This window comes from Salmo salar, chromosome 27 (assembly GCF_965601325.2).
Source record: "Salmo salar chromosome 27, fSalSal1, whole genome shotgun sequence".
NCBI classification, from domain to species: domain Eukaryota; kingdom Metazoa; phylum Chordata; class Actinopteri; order Salmoniformes; family Salmonidae; genus Salmo; species Salmo salar.
In genome coordinates, this window is record NC_138317.1 from 9631725 (window position 1) to 9647001 (window position 15277).

The 15277-nt window shown below is 41.8% G+C and overlaps 1 protein-coding gene across 3 annotated transcripts; it reads left to right on the forward strand.

Moving 5' to 3' along the window:
• The first annotated feature begins 83 nt into the window (after positions 1 to 83).
• On the forward strand, positions 84 to 9732 carry lypla2 (lysophospholipase 2). Of its 3 annotated transcripts, none has more exons than XR_014382900.1 (11): positions 84 to 184; positions 2459 to 2551; positions 3521 to 3552; positions 4332 to 4397; positions 4584 to 4631; positions 5465 to 5535; positions 6762 to 6835; positions 7000 to 7101; positions 7350 to 7526; positions 7660 to 7804; positions 7837 to 9732. XR_014382900.1 is itself a non-coding variant. In XM_014177574.3 (10 exons), the coding sequence occupies exons 2-10, from the start codon at positions 2474 to 2476 to the stop codon at positions 7708 to 7710; spliced, it is 699 nt and encodes a 232-aa protein (XP_014033049.1). In that variant the 5' UTR covers positions 84 to 184; positions 2459 to 2473; the 3' UTR covers positions 7711 to 9732. The 3 variants fall into 3 exon arrangements, 1 of the variants encoding a protein (XP_014033049.1); XR_014382899.1 differs by having other exon boundaries at positions 7660 to 7801; positions 7834 to 9732; XM_014177574.3 differs by having other exon boundaries at positions 7660 to 9732.
• Positions 9733 to 15277: the final 5545 nt, after the last annotated feature.

The following is a 15277-nucleotide window of genomic DNA, read 5'->3' on the forward strand; positions in this document are numbered from 1 at the left end:
CTCTTTGGATTTGGTATAATATATTTGTTTAGTGCAAATTGCATTATCAATGGATCAATTGATGGCGGGGTGTACAGTGCAAGCACGAGAAAGGGTGTGGACATTGTGATGACGTCACTAAAAATAATCCCCGCCCTTCTACACCAGTAGCGGAAGTTCCGTTGAGATTCTGGGACAGCAAGTGGTGAGTGTATGAATTTGTATTAGCGGGCCGCGGTTTTACAATACTCCTTTACCCCATCCGAACCGAACCCATATGGGCCTTTTGGTTACCGCTTTGGTTGAAGGGCATGGGGAAGTGATGTATTCAAATACCTGGTCGAATTTAGCTCACATGTCAATCGAACCAAGCTCGAAAGAGACCGGAGGGCAGTCTATTACAGATTGCTGCTCTGTGGTTAGCTTTCTGGTCATCATTGAGCATTTGAGGATGTGTAGCCAGCTAAACAGGATTAATCTGACTGCTTGGATGTAGATGGCTAGCTTATCAACGTTTTTGAAACAATCTAGCTAGCGGCTTTGCACTTAACCTCTCCTGAATTTCCCCACCGGGTTGCACAACGCAACGGCTGTGTAGCAGCGAGCTAAGATGCATCTCTCAGCCCCCCATTGTTTCTTCATACCCTTCCTTTAGCTAGCTACAGTAACTAATTAACAACATATCCGTACCCTCGATCGCTAGTTGTCAATGTATTGCCACATATGTCTACGTCAAATAATTAAACTAAACTAGCTAATATATTACGATAACTGACGTGTTGCAAGTAGCCACACCAGCTAATGCGTTAGCTAGCATGCGTAACTTGGTTTACTAACAAAATCAGGGGTGTAAATCATTAATCCAAACAGTGTAGTTTTCAACTAAAACGATATTTTCAATTGGGAAATTCCAGGTATGTCCCTTTTTTAAGAAACATTTTGCAACAGAATCGGCGGAATTAATACACCCCAGTGTTGCTGGTTCTAGCTGGCTATACTGAACTGCCGCATATTACTCGATTCTTGCCTGGTGGCTTGAATTTACGCACCGGGTAAACCTTACAGGGTTTTTATTCCCGGTAACAATTGCGCTTGACTACTGAGAAAATGGAGCCAGTATCTGCTGTAAATAAAGGGCCAAGGCGGCACATTATTTTTACGCCAACAACTGAACCAGTCAAAGTTTGGTTTCTGTTTAATGCAAGTCAGATGCGAACGCGTGATGTTGTAGCGGTGCATGGACGGCATTGTTTGTATCATCCATAGAAGGCTTGCTGAGAGAGCTGACCGTGAAATCGGTGCATTTCCTTCCATCCATGCTTAGCTATTTAACAACTGCTGACAGGGGATCATGGAAAATCAGTGCAGGACAAGCAGCGATTTCGCCTTTGTCTTTGAAGGGACTGAGGATTTTTGCCTTGCAAATACAATTACAGGCAGGCTAACGTTAAGTGACGGCATAAAGTCAAAGATTATACAGGCATGCAGGAACAAAGCCTCCACTTTGTCATTGATGCTAGTATCCAATTCACCAGCGAGGGTTAGTGCTATCCGGAATACTTGGGACGTCCCTAAACTTTTACATAGCCCAAGCCTAACCCTTACCTTAACCATTTTTAAATGTTAACTTCAATGGGGTAGGGATGTCCCAAGGATCCCGGGTTACAAGGACAGAGTGCTGTAGGCTTACCTGCATGGGGGAATCATATAGCTTGGTTGTTTTGGAGTGGGACAAAATTAACTAAACAAATATTAGCTATTCATCACCACTTGAAGGTACAACCTTTTTTTTAAGGTAGGCACTAAGCCTATTGAAGTGTACAATAGCTGACCGTGACAAGGAAATGAGGCAAAGGCATAATGAGCATGCGTGTCATTGCATTACAGAAAGTTATTGTGATGCGTGACGCACGGTCTTGTTCTATCTCCCTATTGAGCCTGTCATTCTCATTCCCCTGATTTGGCTCTTTCTCTGTCTCCCTTTGCTTTCACTAACTACAGGTCATTAGGTGGGTGGAATTGTAACTAACTCAGTGTTTAATCTCCCTGAAGGTTTATACATTAACCACCTCCTCACTTTTCCTTTTTAATTTCTCCTCTCATTGTTTTTTTCTCTTTGCTTGCCTCAATCTTTTTTCATATGTCGCTCAAGCTAACGCTATGAGGGTATTAAATGTTGACTGAAAACAATATGCTCTAGCTAGCCGATATCCGTTTTCTGTGTATAGGCAGTGGCACTGATACTAGCCTATTTGCATTTTGGTTAATAACAGATTTGCAGTTAGGAGTGCATTTAGTTAATGAGTTTCAGTACTTCCTGACTGAGGAGATTACTCTCAGTACTCAGCCTGTCTCATTGGTTCATAGCAGCCATAAACTGCGGCATGCACAGGTCTTTAGTCATCATGTCTGTCCCTATGATGAATAGCAGCATTGATAACCAGCCACATCATTGATATGCCCTTCCCCCTCTCTCTAGCACTCCTTACAGTGTATGTGTGGCAACAACATGTCTGTGCCGCTGCTCGCCGAGGCTGTGACGGTGTCTGGGACAGAGAAGGAGACCGCTGCGGTGAGAGAGCACACCAACACCATAGTGTAACTTAGGGCATCCATCAGCAAATTTGGCCACTTATTGCTAAGCTTGCCATGCTGAACTTAATCTGTTCAGAGGTTCTGTGAACTAGGGCAGGGACGATACCAGTATCACAATAGTCCTATATAAACCTGCTGTATATAAATTATTGCCTGCTTTGAATTGGAAAATAAATGTGACTCTGGATGACATCATAATGATGTTTGTTTCTAACATTAGGGCATTTTCCTTAAGAGGATAGATCCGCTTTGTGTTTTATTTACTTGCCACGATACTAACGAGTATCGCGGTACTGTTATGGTCCCGGCCCTACCGTGAACCCACTGGGCAAAAACGGGTTGTTTCAATGTCAAAAAAAAGAATCTATGCGATGACGTTGAATCAAGGTGGAAGACTGATTGGATTAGCAAAAATGTAGTCTTTTTTTCTTTCACTCAACTTTTTACCTATGTCCGATGAAGTGACATTTTTGTTGATTTCACATTGAATTCACATTAGTTGACAACTCCACCAAATGTAAATAAAAAAACCGTTGAACTGTGCTATGTTAAAATATTGTCGCTTAAAGGGATAACAAACCAATTACACAAGTTGTGGGTCTGCAAGCACTTGTTAGGTCAAAACCAACTCAATTAATTTGTGAAGGTGCGTATTAGATTTTTACGTAGTGTACAAAAAAATCAATATGGCTCACCAAATTCAGATCTTCTCTTATGATGCCTCTGATAAATGCTATTCTTTAGAGTTGACAAGCAGTAATATAAACTGAGTCATCTTGGCAACAGCAGGAATTTGTCCTTTGTTTTTGCTGTTGGGCATGATTCACTTGAACCTGGTGTTCATATGCAAATACAGTGCAGTAGCCAGTAAACTGGCATGCTCTTTGATGTTCATAATGCACCATTAGCCAATGTAAAACTGTCAATCTCCCTATCTCTACCACAGGTGATCTTCCTTCATGGTTTGGGTGACTCAGGGTGAGTTTCCTGTCTTAAGCCTGTCTCAGACTTCCCAGCATTTCACAAACACTTTTTTTTCTTGCGGCAAATCGAAATTCAGCAGCAGATGTCGGCGCTCCTTCGTCAGTGGTTTGACAACAGTACTACTCCTAGTAAGATTGGGAACCATGGACCGGATTCTTCAATTAAGTGTTTGTCATTCAACAAAAACTGTTAGTTTTCATGCAAATGTTTTCACTAGAGAAATACTGCACCAAACATCTTAGTTAGATGTAAAATGGCGTGACTAAGACCTCCCCGGCAAAAGCGTCAAATTGAATTACAGATTTCCTGACTATTTTGAGGAAGTGTCTATCAACACTTCTATGGTCATTGATGTATACTGCCTATGTTGCTACAGCGTCTCAAGGAGTAAAATTTCATTTTTTAAAATTGTTTTTCAAGCGAAGGTCTTTTAAGGGAGTATGCGAGGCACAGACGTTCGCTTCGCCTAGCCGAGTTCTGCTAGGAGCAAACCTAACCTAGTATGCTGCGCCTTTTATTCTCTGTATAAATCTAATAGCCTAATCTGTATTAGGTCTTCCCTGTGGCTCAGTTGGTAGAGCATGGTGTGTGCAACGCCAGGGTTGTGGGTTCGATTCCCTCGGGGCCCAGTACAAAAAAAGTAAAAAAAAAACATTGAAATGTATGCATTCACTACTGTAAGTCGCTCTGGAAAAGAGCGTCTGCTAAATGACTAAGATGTAAAATGTATAGAGTACCACTTTCTCTCTCTGAATTGCTCTTCCTCTTCTCAGGCATGGCTGGGCAGACACCATGACTGCTATCCAACTGCCACATGTTAAGTATATCTGCCCCCACGCGTAAGTCTTTGTATTATCTTTCATATGTTCTGACATGTTTTATTTCTCTTCTTGAGTGCCTCAGTTTCTAGAGTGTTGCCGTCAGAGTCGAATCTTATCCTTGGTAGTCTCTTATCTTTCTATACAACCATTTAGTCCTCGAACCTAGTAGAGCATGTGTCCATTGATGAATTTGTTTCTCCACAGGCCCAGAATCCCTGTCACTCTTAATATGAAGATGACCATGCCTTCATGGTGAGTCATGTTTGCGCTGATCTAAAACATTTCCCATTGGCCAATGGCTTGACTGTAAACTACACTTCAGTGGAAAAGAGATTTCCTTTTGGTGAGAGATTTTGTGAACATGGAATTCCTTCAAAGACACGCACACTACCAGGACACCAGAGGCACATAAGATGTACAGTGAGCGCCAAAAGTATTGGGACAGTGACATTTTTGTTGTTTTGGCTCTGTACTCCAGCACTTTAGATTTGAAATGATACTATGACTATGAGATTAAAGCTGACAGTGCACTGTAATTTGAGGGTATTTTCATCCATATTGGGTGAAACGTTTCGAAATTACAGCACTTTTTGTACATAGTCCCCCGATTTTAGGGGACCCGAGGTTTTGGGACAAATTCACATATGTGTATTAAAGTAATCAAGTTTTGTATTTGGTCCCATATTTCGAGCACGCAAGGATTACATCAAGATTGGGACTCTACAAACTTGTTGGATGCATTTGCTGTTTGTTTTGGTGGTTTCAGATTATTTTGTGCCCGATAGAAATTAATGGTAAATCATGTATTGTCATTTTGGAGTAACTTTTATTGTAAATAAGATTAAAATAAGTTTCTAAACACTTCTACATTAATGTGGATGCTACCATGATTACGGAAGGTCCTGAATAAGTTGTGAATAATGATGAGTATGATATTAATGTGTTTAACTTTCACTCATTTCAAATCCAAACTGCTGGAGTACAAAGCCAAAACGACAACAAATGTCACCGTTTCAATACTTTTGGAGCTCATTGTATGAGATGAGTATTACATCGTCTGAACGTGGATCTGTGTGTTTCTTCAGGTTTGACCTGATGGGTCTCAGCCCAGATTCTCCAGAAGACGAGGCTGGCATCAAGAGGGCAGCGGAGAACAGTAAGTCATTCAGTGTGACACAAGTATTATGCATGTTATAAAGACTGTGTTCAGACCCCTTGAATTTTTCCACATTTTGTTTCGTTACAGCCTTATTTTAAAATGGATTAACTCATTTCCCCCCCTCTTCATTCTACACACAATACCCCATACTGACAAAGCTAAAACAGGTATATAGAAATATTTGCCAATGTATAAAAAATAAATTAAAAGCCAAGAGTCTTCTTGGGTATGACGCTACAAGCTTGACACGCCTGTATTTGGGGAGTTTCTCCCGTTCTTCTCTGCAGATCCTCTCAAGCTCTGTCAGGTTGGATGGGGAGTGTCGCTGCACAGCTATTTTCAGGTCTCTCCAGAGATGTTCAATCGGGTTCAAGTCTGGGCTCTGGCTGGGCCAATGAAGCACATTCAGAGACTTAAGCCACTCCTGCGCTGTCTTGGCTGTGTGCTGAGGGTGGTTAGGTGAACCTTCACTCCAGTCTGAGGTCCTGAGTGCTCTGGAACAGGTTTTCATCAAGGATCTCTCTGTACTTGACTCTGTTTATCTGTGCCTCGATACAGACTTGTCTCCCTGCCGCTGAAAAACATCCCCACAGCATGATGCTGCCACCACCATGCTTCACCGTAGGGATGGTATTGGCCAGGTGATGAGCAGTGCCTGGTTTCCTCCAGATGTGACGCTTGGCATTCAGGCCAAAGAGTTCAATCTTGGTTTCATCAGAGCAGAGAATCTTGTTTCTCATGGTCTGAGAATCCTTTAGGTGCCTTTTACTCCAAATGGGCTATCATGTGCCTTTTACTGAGAAGTTGCTTCCGTTTGGCCACTCTACCATAAAGGTCTGATTGGTGGAGTGCTGCGGTTGTCCTTCTAGAGCTCTGTCAGTGACCATCGGGTACTTGGTCACCTCCCTGACCAAGGCCCTTCTCCCCCGATTGCTCAGTTTGGCCGGGCGTCCAGCTCTAGGAAGATTTTTGGTGGTTCCAAACTTCTTCCATTTAAGAATGATGGAGGCCACTGTGTTCTTGGGTACCTACAATGCTGCAGCCGTTTTTTGGTACCCTTCCATAGATCTGTGCCTATTAACATAACCATGTTAGCTAAAACAGTGTGCATCATAACTAGACATTGGGTATATTTTTCTTTTGCCAAAACTTGCCTACCTGGTTAAATAAAGGTGAAATAAATCAATATGTTCAGCCTCTGTTTTCACCCTACTTCTCCACAGTCAAAGCCATAATCGACCACGAGGTAAAGAATGGAATACCCGCCAATCGTGTGATGCTTGGAGGGTTCTCTCAGGTGAGGTCAATCGCTCTGATCGCTCTATTTTTCCAGTTCCTGATTGTCAGTGATTTTTCAACATTGCTGTTGAAACTGTGTAAACTATGTGAACCATGAACAACATCTCCATAGGTCTAAACACATTCTACCCCCCCCCCCCCCTATTTTTCACTGTCTCCCAGGGTGGGGCTCTGTCCTTGTATACCGCCCTCACCTGTCAGCAGCAATTGGCGGGTGTGGTTGCTCTCAGTTGCTGGCTGCCGCTTCACAAGAGTTTCCCACAGGTACATTTACACAGCTTACTTGTTTCTCTACAATTTCTGATACTCAGTCCCCTGAATATTCCACAGAGCTGTTTCTTTTATTACCGGGCTGGATTCTAAACTGGAAAATGTTCTTCTCTCCATTGCTCTTGATGATTTTGCTGTAAAGATATGAATGAACTGAATAGGTAATTTGACGTTAGAACCTGGTCTTGGTCTTCACTTTTTGCTTTTAATAATTGAATGTAATGGTCTGTTGTGCCCATTAGGCGGCGAGCACCAGTGGGAATAGGGACATGCCCATACTGCAGTGTCATGGGGAGATGGACCCCATGATCCCAGTGCAGTTTGGGGCCATGACGGCCGAGAAGCTCAAGATCATCGTCAACCCTCAGAAAATCACCTTCCGGACCTACCCGGGACTCATGCACAGCTCCTGTCCTCAGGTAAAAGGGGATTTTGGTTGTAACATGCATGAGTATCAATGTTCTATGTGTGCTAATGGTTTTCTATGAGTATCAGCATGGAAGTATTCATGATGTTCGGTTTCTTATACGCTTCTTTATTTTGATCTGACAGGAGATGGCAGCAGTGAAGGAATTCATTGAGAAGCAGTTGCCCCGAATCTGACCTCACCTCAACCCCACTGTGACTCTTAGACGCTGACCTCTCACCTCTGACCTGCCATTCTCTCACAGGAAACAGCCATGAGCACCGCCCCCTCCACACACACACACACACACACACACACACACACACACACACACACAAACACAGTAACACTTACTTTCACATAACATCATAATCATAATACATGCCTCATTCCATAAAAATCCAACGCACATCATACTGGACACACCTTTTTATAAACACACAGTTTTGAACACACTGAAGTGTGCAAACAAGTCTTCGCTTTGAGGGAGAATCACTGATAAACACAGTACAACCCCTGGGATTCTTTTATCTTACCCAACCCACCATTATCCTCTCTTTCTTTCTCTGAACCTCCACTCCTGTTTCCCTCCATTGCTGTGTGTGTCAGTGAGTGAAGCAGTAAGTGAGCAGGGGGGCTCCTCCTGTTCCTAGATGCCACCCAGTGTCCGAGTCTGACCCAGGCTGAGGAGATGGCAGGTTCAGCAGCCTGTGGTTCTGGTCCTCAGGCCCCGAGGGTCTGGTGCCGTCTGGAGTGACTCTGGTGCCATGCTGCTGTGTATGCTGTTCCCAACAGGTTCACGGCCGCTGGTGGGGTTGTGGTCGCGCCACAGCTACCCATGGGTGCCCCGTCATTCCTGGGTGCCCGTACTTGTGCTGATTCAATTATCTGACGTTATAAAAACCCAATTGAAATAAAGGAAACCAATGGATCATTACTTTTGCCACAATGTTATGTTCTGTTACCACAATTTAGGGTTATTGATGATGTGTACATTTATGTGATTTATTTTGTTTGCCATAAATGGGCCATGATAAAACTAAATGTATAAAATCAAACATTTCCATTGCCTGAATCCAAAATGATTGTGGCAGGATTGAATTAAATGTATTAACTGAAAGATTAAAATGATACATTTCATACACCTTTAAAGGGCTTAGGGCTTAAAAAATCTAATTGTTTTAGCTACTTGTATTTGTCTATTGCACTGAAGAGATGGTCAGCAAAGATAAAAATAGATTGATAATGTATTACTCCAGATGGTACCAGAACCAGACCAGAACATAAAATGTAGTTCACACAACTCGACTCATTTGACTGCAGCTCTTCCTAGCCGTTCCCTCTTAGCATCTAGCATTTGACCAGTGAGCCATGTTCCATTCCATCCATGTCCAGCACAAATAAGTTTCCGCTCTCACTGACCAAGGTCATTTTTACTGTCAAGCAAAACTATTCACTCATTTGACAACTTACCTTCACCCACTAATACAGTGTGAAAGGTCAGAGTTAACTTTAACCAGGTCTTGTAATTTGACTCTTAAAATTGGTATGCACTGGGAAGGCTGAGAAAAAAAGCTGTTCTTTTATTAATTGAAGGGTGATTTAAAAAAAAAAGCATTAGTCTTGAACAACTTGCGGAGCTTGGTCGTAGGACTTTAACTCTGAGTCATTGTGCTAAAATCAGGTGTTCTGTATTTTCCTTTTGTCAATGTTTTCTCTTTATGATGACCTATTCTGTATTACTGAAACCTAATTTAAAATGGTAGACATTGGAGAATAAAACAACTGTATTAATTGTTCTGCTATTTAATGAATGTCTCTTACTCCCTATTTGTCTTATTACATCTTTCCCCATGTCATCTTCCTTGACCCAGCACGTTTACTTTTCACTTGTATTAGTGGACTACATTTTGTATGCTTTTCTCTCTTCCATCCCTTTTTGCCTTCTAGTCCCATCCTATCACCTAATTCCCTGTGGGACAAGGTTGAATAAAGTGTCTCATGTCTGTTCTCTTGAGTTGTACTTTGTCATTGTTAGAATTTTTACAATTGTGGCTCATTTAGATCTTTCATTTTGTCTCAATGTGTTTTGTCACTTTGTCATCTCATCATTGTGTCTTAATCTGACTGGCTAAAATATGTTGAGCGACTGTTGGTCCCTCAGGTTATTTTATTTTTTAAGACACCTGTATCTGGAATAAATGATGCAAATAACAGTGCATTTGAACAGTTTTTGTTTTTGTCGAACATGATTACAGTAGTAATGTCTCTGGTCTGTGAACTGTACGTCACATTGTTCAAGAAAATACATGTGCAATTCTTTGTTGCAGACATCTGCAGACCATAGAGAATGATAGAGGCCTCTAGTGGCCAAAAGGCCGTTTTAGAATGGGCAGAGCCATTGAGGGCTTCCATTATGCTTCTGCCCCTCTTAAAGTAATCAAAGTAGTCACCTGGGTGGGGATTCCTATGAGTTGTAGCCTCAATGGCGCTGCCCATGCTGTCACAAACGTTAAATTAGGACAGATATAAAGATGAATCCTCTATCTCTATGGTGCAGACACTGAAATATGTATGAATTCGGGTGGTTAATAAACCTCTACAGGATCGGTGTGTCGTCGTCGTCGTCCCCCCCCCCCCCAACGGGACGGTTGAGCTAACGTAGGCTAATGTGATTAGCATGAGGTTGTAAGTAACAAGAACATTTCCCAGGACAAAGACATATCTGATATGGGCAGAAAGCTTAAATTCTGCACCCTTCCAATTAACAGTAGCTATTAGTGAAAGAATACTATGCTATTGTTTGAGGAGAGTGCACAGTTATGAACTTGAAAATGTATCAATAAACCAATTAGGCACATTTGGGCAGTCTTGATACAACATTTTGAACAGAAATGCAAACGTTCATTGGGTCAGTCTAAAACTTTGCACATACACTGCTGCCATCTAGTAGACAAAATCGAAATTGCACCTAACCTGGAATAATACATTGTGACCTTTCTCTTGCATTTCAAAGATGAGAAAACAAAAACAAAAAAAAATATTATCTTGTATTATCTTTTACCAGATCTAATGTGTTGTATTCTCCTACATTAATTTCACATTTCCACAAACTTCAAAGTGTTCCCTTTCAAATGGTATCAATAATATGCATATCCTTGCTTCAGGTCCTGAGCTACAGGCAGATAGATTTGGGTATGTCATTTTAGGCGAAAAATGAGTTGTGTTTGAAAGTCTGTCACTGAAGTGTAGCCTGATGACATGCATGACTAGGTCTAATACTATTACGCCGTCATCAAGGTAAACATGATGTTTATTGAGACATTTTGCAAAATAACAGTTTCTCCTTCGCCTTCTCTCTAATGTAAACCTTTTCATTTGCCTTTGAGTTGTGTTTCAGAAAGTAAAAAACAAGTATAGCTGTCCTCAAGAGGAGGGAGGTGATTTCAGAAACTCTGGTAATGGAATCCGTCTGCAGCACTGCATTGTCGACAATTGTTTTATAATTCAACACAATTCACAAGCCTATTTTGGTAAAAAAAATGCACTTATAGTTAATTATTAACCAAATCTGTCAAAATATAATGTGTAGGTTAGGAGATAGCCAACCACAGATGCATTCTTGTCACTGATGCAAATTGTCTTTTTCCAGACATGGAGGTGCTTATTACATCAAAAAATGATAAGACTAATACATTGTTATAAATTCACAGATAAGATAATGATGTGAGGGAATGACAAAAGAAACAGAAAACGTATTAATGGTGTCATTATTAGACTATAGGCAAACAGTGACTTGACAAAAATTGTAAATGGTATCAAGGCCATGAGGGATTGGTGGATTTCCCAGGCATTGCAGCTGTGCTTTTCCATAGGAATATGACTGTTCCCTTCAATATCAGAAACCTCGATCTTTTTATTTGCATATTCTTGCACCTTTGGTAGTCTGTCAAATTATGAGTGTGAATTGTTTATGTTCCTGCATCTCCACCATGGGTCTTTTGGGTATTTTGTTTTTTACTTGAGACAATAATCTATTTAAACCTATTCCTGGACTAAAAAGAAAAAGTCTGGATATTCTCCATAGAGTATCCTTTTTAGTCCAGTGGGTAAATCTGGGTCCAGGAAACCGGCAGATAGTGCACTGATTCTTTTGACAAGACATGAACCTTTCGCAAAACTTCAAACTCAACTCTCACAGACCACTGTTGTGGGTATGTCCCACTGGCAACTTCCTGTGCCAACTTTGAGTAACTTTCATTGCCATTCAGGACAAGGAACAGGTCATAAGCAATTTCCTGGGTAATGACTACTTTATTGGTGTCCCCTTTCAATTGCCTCTGACAACAACGGTTTAGGTCTGCTGAGGCCAATCTAACCCTCTGTGTCTGGGGTACTGTCATTTCTGATTATTGGCCCAACCTTGCAATGGCAATGCTTTTAAATTAAGACTGACTGAGTGAATCACAGAGCCCCAAATAGTTCAAAATAGTCAAGTGTACCTGTTAGTAGTATTGATTACTGCACTGTAAAAGTAATCCTATATCAGAATATAATAACAAATGTTTGTTGTAATTTTGGATGTATTTACAAAATATATATATATTTAACCAGGCAAGGCAGTTAAGAACAAATTCTTATTTACAATGACGGCCTACCCCAGCCAAACCCAGACGACGCTGGGCCAATTGTACGCCACCCTATGGGACTCCCAATCACGGCCGGATGTGATGCAGCCTGAATTCGCCTCTTGCAATGAGATGCAGTGTCTTAGACCACTGTGCCACTCGGGAGCCCTGTATAGACAAAGAAATGTATAGAGGAAGAGATGCAGAAATAACCAAATTCAATACGTTCAAATCACACGCTTATAAATGAATTACAAGGCTTGTACACTTACAAAATACTGGTTTATAAAACAACAATTGTACCGAGACAAATATAGAATAGCACTTTATTTTTTAGCAAATTCAGTATGTATAAAAATAAGTAAATAATTCATAGAATTAACTTATTATGACAAATCTTGATAAGAGTCCATCCAGGAACCAGTCCAAAAATATAATATAAATAAATATTTAATTATACATATAATAACTAAATAAAGGTACATTTTGCTCTCTCAAGATCTATTATTCAGTGCAAACTTAGCTCATCATAATTGTAAATACATAACACTGCTATAAATACATAACAACTCTTACAACACTGCAATTTAGCCATATAAATCAGGTTGTTGCATATCATCATCTCAACATGATTTCTTATCACTAGGGCATAATATAATACACATCAAACATGATGAAACTGAATGATTAATAATTGAATGATTAATCACATCGGGAGCCATGAAATGTTTTGAAAGGCTGGTCATGGCTCACCGACTGCCCTCTCCCAACAGGACAAAAGGAACACCTATGTGAGAATGTTGTTCATTGACTACAGCTCAACGTTCAAAACCATAGTGCCCACGAATGTCATCACTAAGCTAAGGACCCTGGGACTAAACACCTCCCTCTGCAACTGGATCCTGGACATCCTGACGGGCCGCCCCCAGGTGATAAGGGTAGGCAACAACACATCTGCCACGCTGATCCTCAACCCTGGGCCTCTCAGGGTTGCGTGGTCAGTCCCCTCCTGTACTCCCTGTTCAACCACGACTGCGTGGCCAAACACAACTCCAACGCCATCATTAAGTTTGCTGATGACACAACAATGGTAGGCCTGATCGCCGACAACAATGAGACAGCTTATAGGGAGGAGGTCAGAAAACTGGCAGTGTGGTGCCAGGACAACAACCTCTCCCTCAACGTAGCAAGACAAAGGAGCTGATCGTGGACTACAGGAAAAGGCGGGCCAAACAGGCCCCCATTAACATCGACAGGGCTGTAGTGGAGCAGATAGAGAGTTTCAAGTTCCCTGGTGTCCACATCACCAACAAACTATCATGGTCCAAACACACCAAGACAGTTCTGAAGAGGGCACGACAACACCTTTTCCCATTTCAGGAGGTCCCCAGATCCTCAAAAAGTTATACAGCTGCACCATCGAGAGCATCCTGACCGGTTGCATCACCGCCTGCTATGTCAACTGCTCGGCATCTGACCATACGACGTTACAGAGTGTAGTGCGTACGACCCAGTACATCACTGGGGCCAAGCTTCCTGCCATCCAGGGCCTATATACTAGGGGGTGTCATAGGAAGGCCCCAAAAAATTGTCAAAGACTCCAGTCACCCCACACGGCAAGTGATCCCAGAGCCCCAAGTCAAGGACCAGAAGGCTCCTTAACAGCTTCTACCCTCAAGCCATACGACTGCTGAACAATTAATCAAATGGCCACACAGACTATTTACATTGACACCCGATCAATGATAGCAGAGTTGTTCAATTTTATGTACTCTCTACATTTCTATAAAACACAATTTTGCTGACTTGGGACTATACTATGTTTTTCTTCTCTTCTTCACACTCCTTTCCAATCACAGCAGCGGCAGCAGCAACAGCAGAAGCGCCAATGCCACCGTAGCACTCCGCTGAATCTAGGTGGAGCAGCTTCTGCTCCTACTATGCTCATCTGAGCACCCTCCATCACTGTGTGCTCCTCCATCAACCACAGTCTCTCTTCCTCTATGGTTAATACCATGTCTGAGGTTTGGATACCTTTGTCACTTGATTTGAGTGTTTCCGCCTCTTTGTCCATATTACCCTACAGTCTCTCAATCTCTCTGAACATCTCCACATTTAGCATCTCAAGCTCCTGGTCCTTCTATTGATGTTTCCTCCTACCTCTGTCCCACTCTCTTTGCAGAGCTTGGCTGCCTCTCTCCAACTCCGTCTTCATCTTCTTTAACACTTCTTTCTCTCTTTGTTTTCTTATTCTCTGTACCAACTCATGTCTCTGAATCACCACTAGTCTTTCCTCTAGATGTTCTTTCATTTCATGAAACCTGCGCTTAATCTTCTCAATCTCCTACCCTCCAATCCTCTTCACGGATTTCCTCCAAATGATTTCTATTTGGAAGCCTTTCATCTGTTGTCAGATCCAGCTCAACTTGCGTTGTAGTTGTCTTCTGTCTGAGGTTGTTCTCAGTTTCTTCTTTAAGTTGCGTGGAGTCTTTGATCTGTCTCTGCATCTCAGTCTCCACCAGTTTTTTTTGGGGCTGTCTGTATCTCAGCTCTGATCTGTTGCAGCTGCTTCTTCTCTCTCTCTATTTCCACCATGTTGTTTTCAATCTCCTTTCTCTGTTTGTCTACTTCAGCCATCAGTAGAGCAAGCTCATTCTCCTCATCCTCCTTTTTCAACTGTCCTACTTCCTCAATTGATTCTCTCTCCATCTTCTCTGGTGAGGTTTGTGTTGCAGAATTCACCTGCTCCAGACCTTTGTGCGCTTTATCCATCTCTTCTGAATGCGTTTGTGTCACAGCATTCGTATAGCTCCTTTTGTCTTTATGATTGCTTTTGCTTACATCTTTTTCTGTTCCTTGCTTTACCAGTTTGACTTCCTCCATGTCTCCACTTTCTTGTTTTGTCTCTGCCGTAGGTCATATTTCTTTCTCCCCGTCCATCTCTCTACTGCCTACTGCCATTATATTGTCTACTCCTGAGCTAAGGGTGTCTGTCTCTGCTGAAGACCACTCCAGGGTTTCCATTTTCCTCCCCTTCTATTCTTTAAGTTGAGTAATCCAGTAACCTTCTGTATCCTTTTCTCTCTGGACCACAACCCTTATCTTTTCCATTTGATCCTTCTCACACTTTAATATG

Coding starts and splice junctions, on each gene's coding strand:
- lypla2 (XM_014177574.3), top strand. CDS start 2,474: ATGTGTGGCAACAACATGTCTGTGCCGCTGCTCGCCGAGGCTGTGACG. Junction 6,836..6,999: donor TGCTTGGAGGGTTCTCTCAG/GTGAGGTCAATC, acceptor ACTGTCTCCCAG/GGTGGGGCTCTGTCCTTGTA. Junction 7,102..7,349: donor TTCACAAGAGTTTCCCACAG/GTACATTTACAC, acceptor TGTGCCCATTAG/GCGGCGAGCACCAGTGGGAA.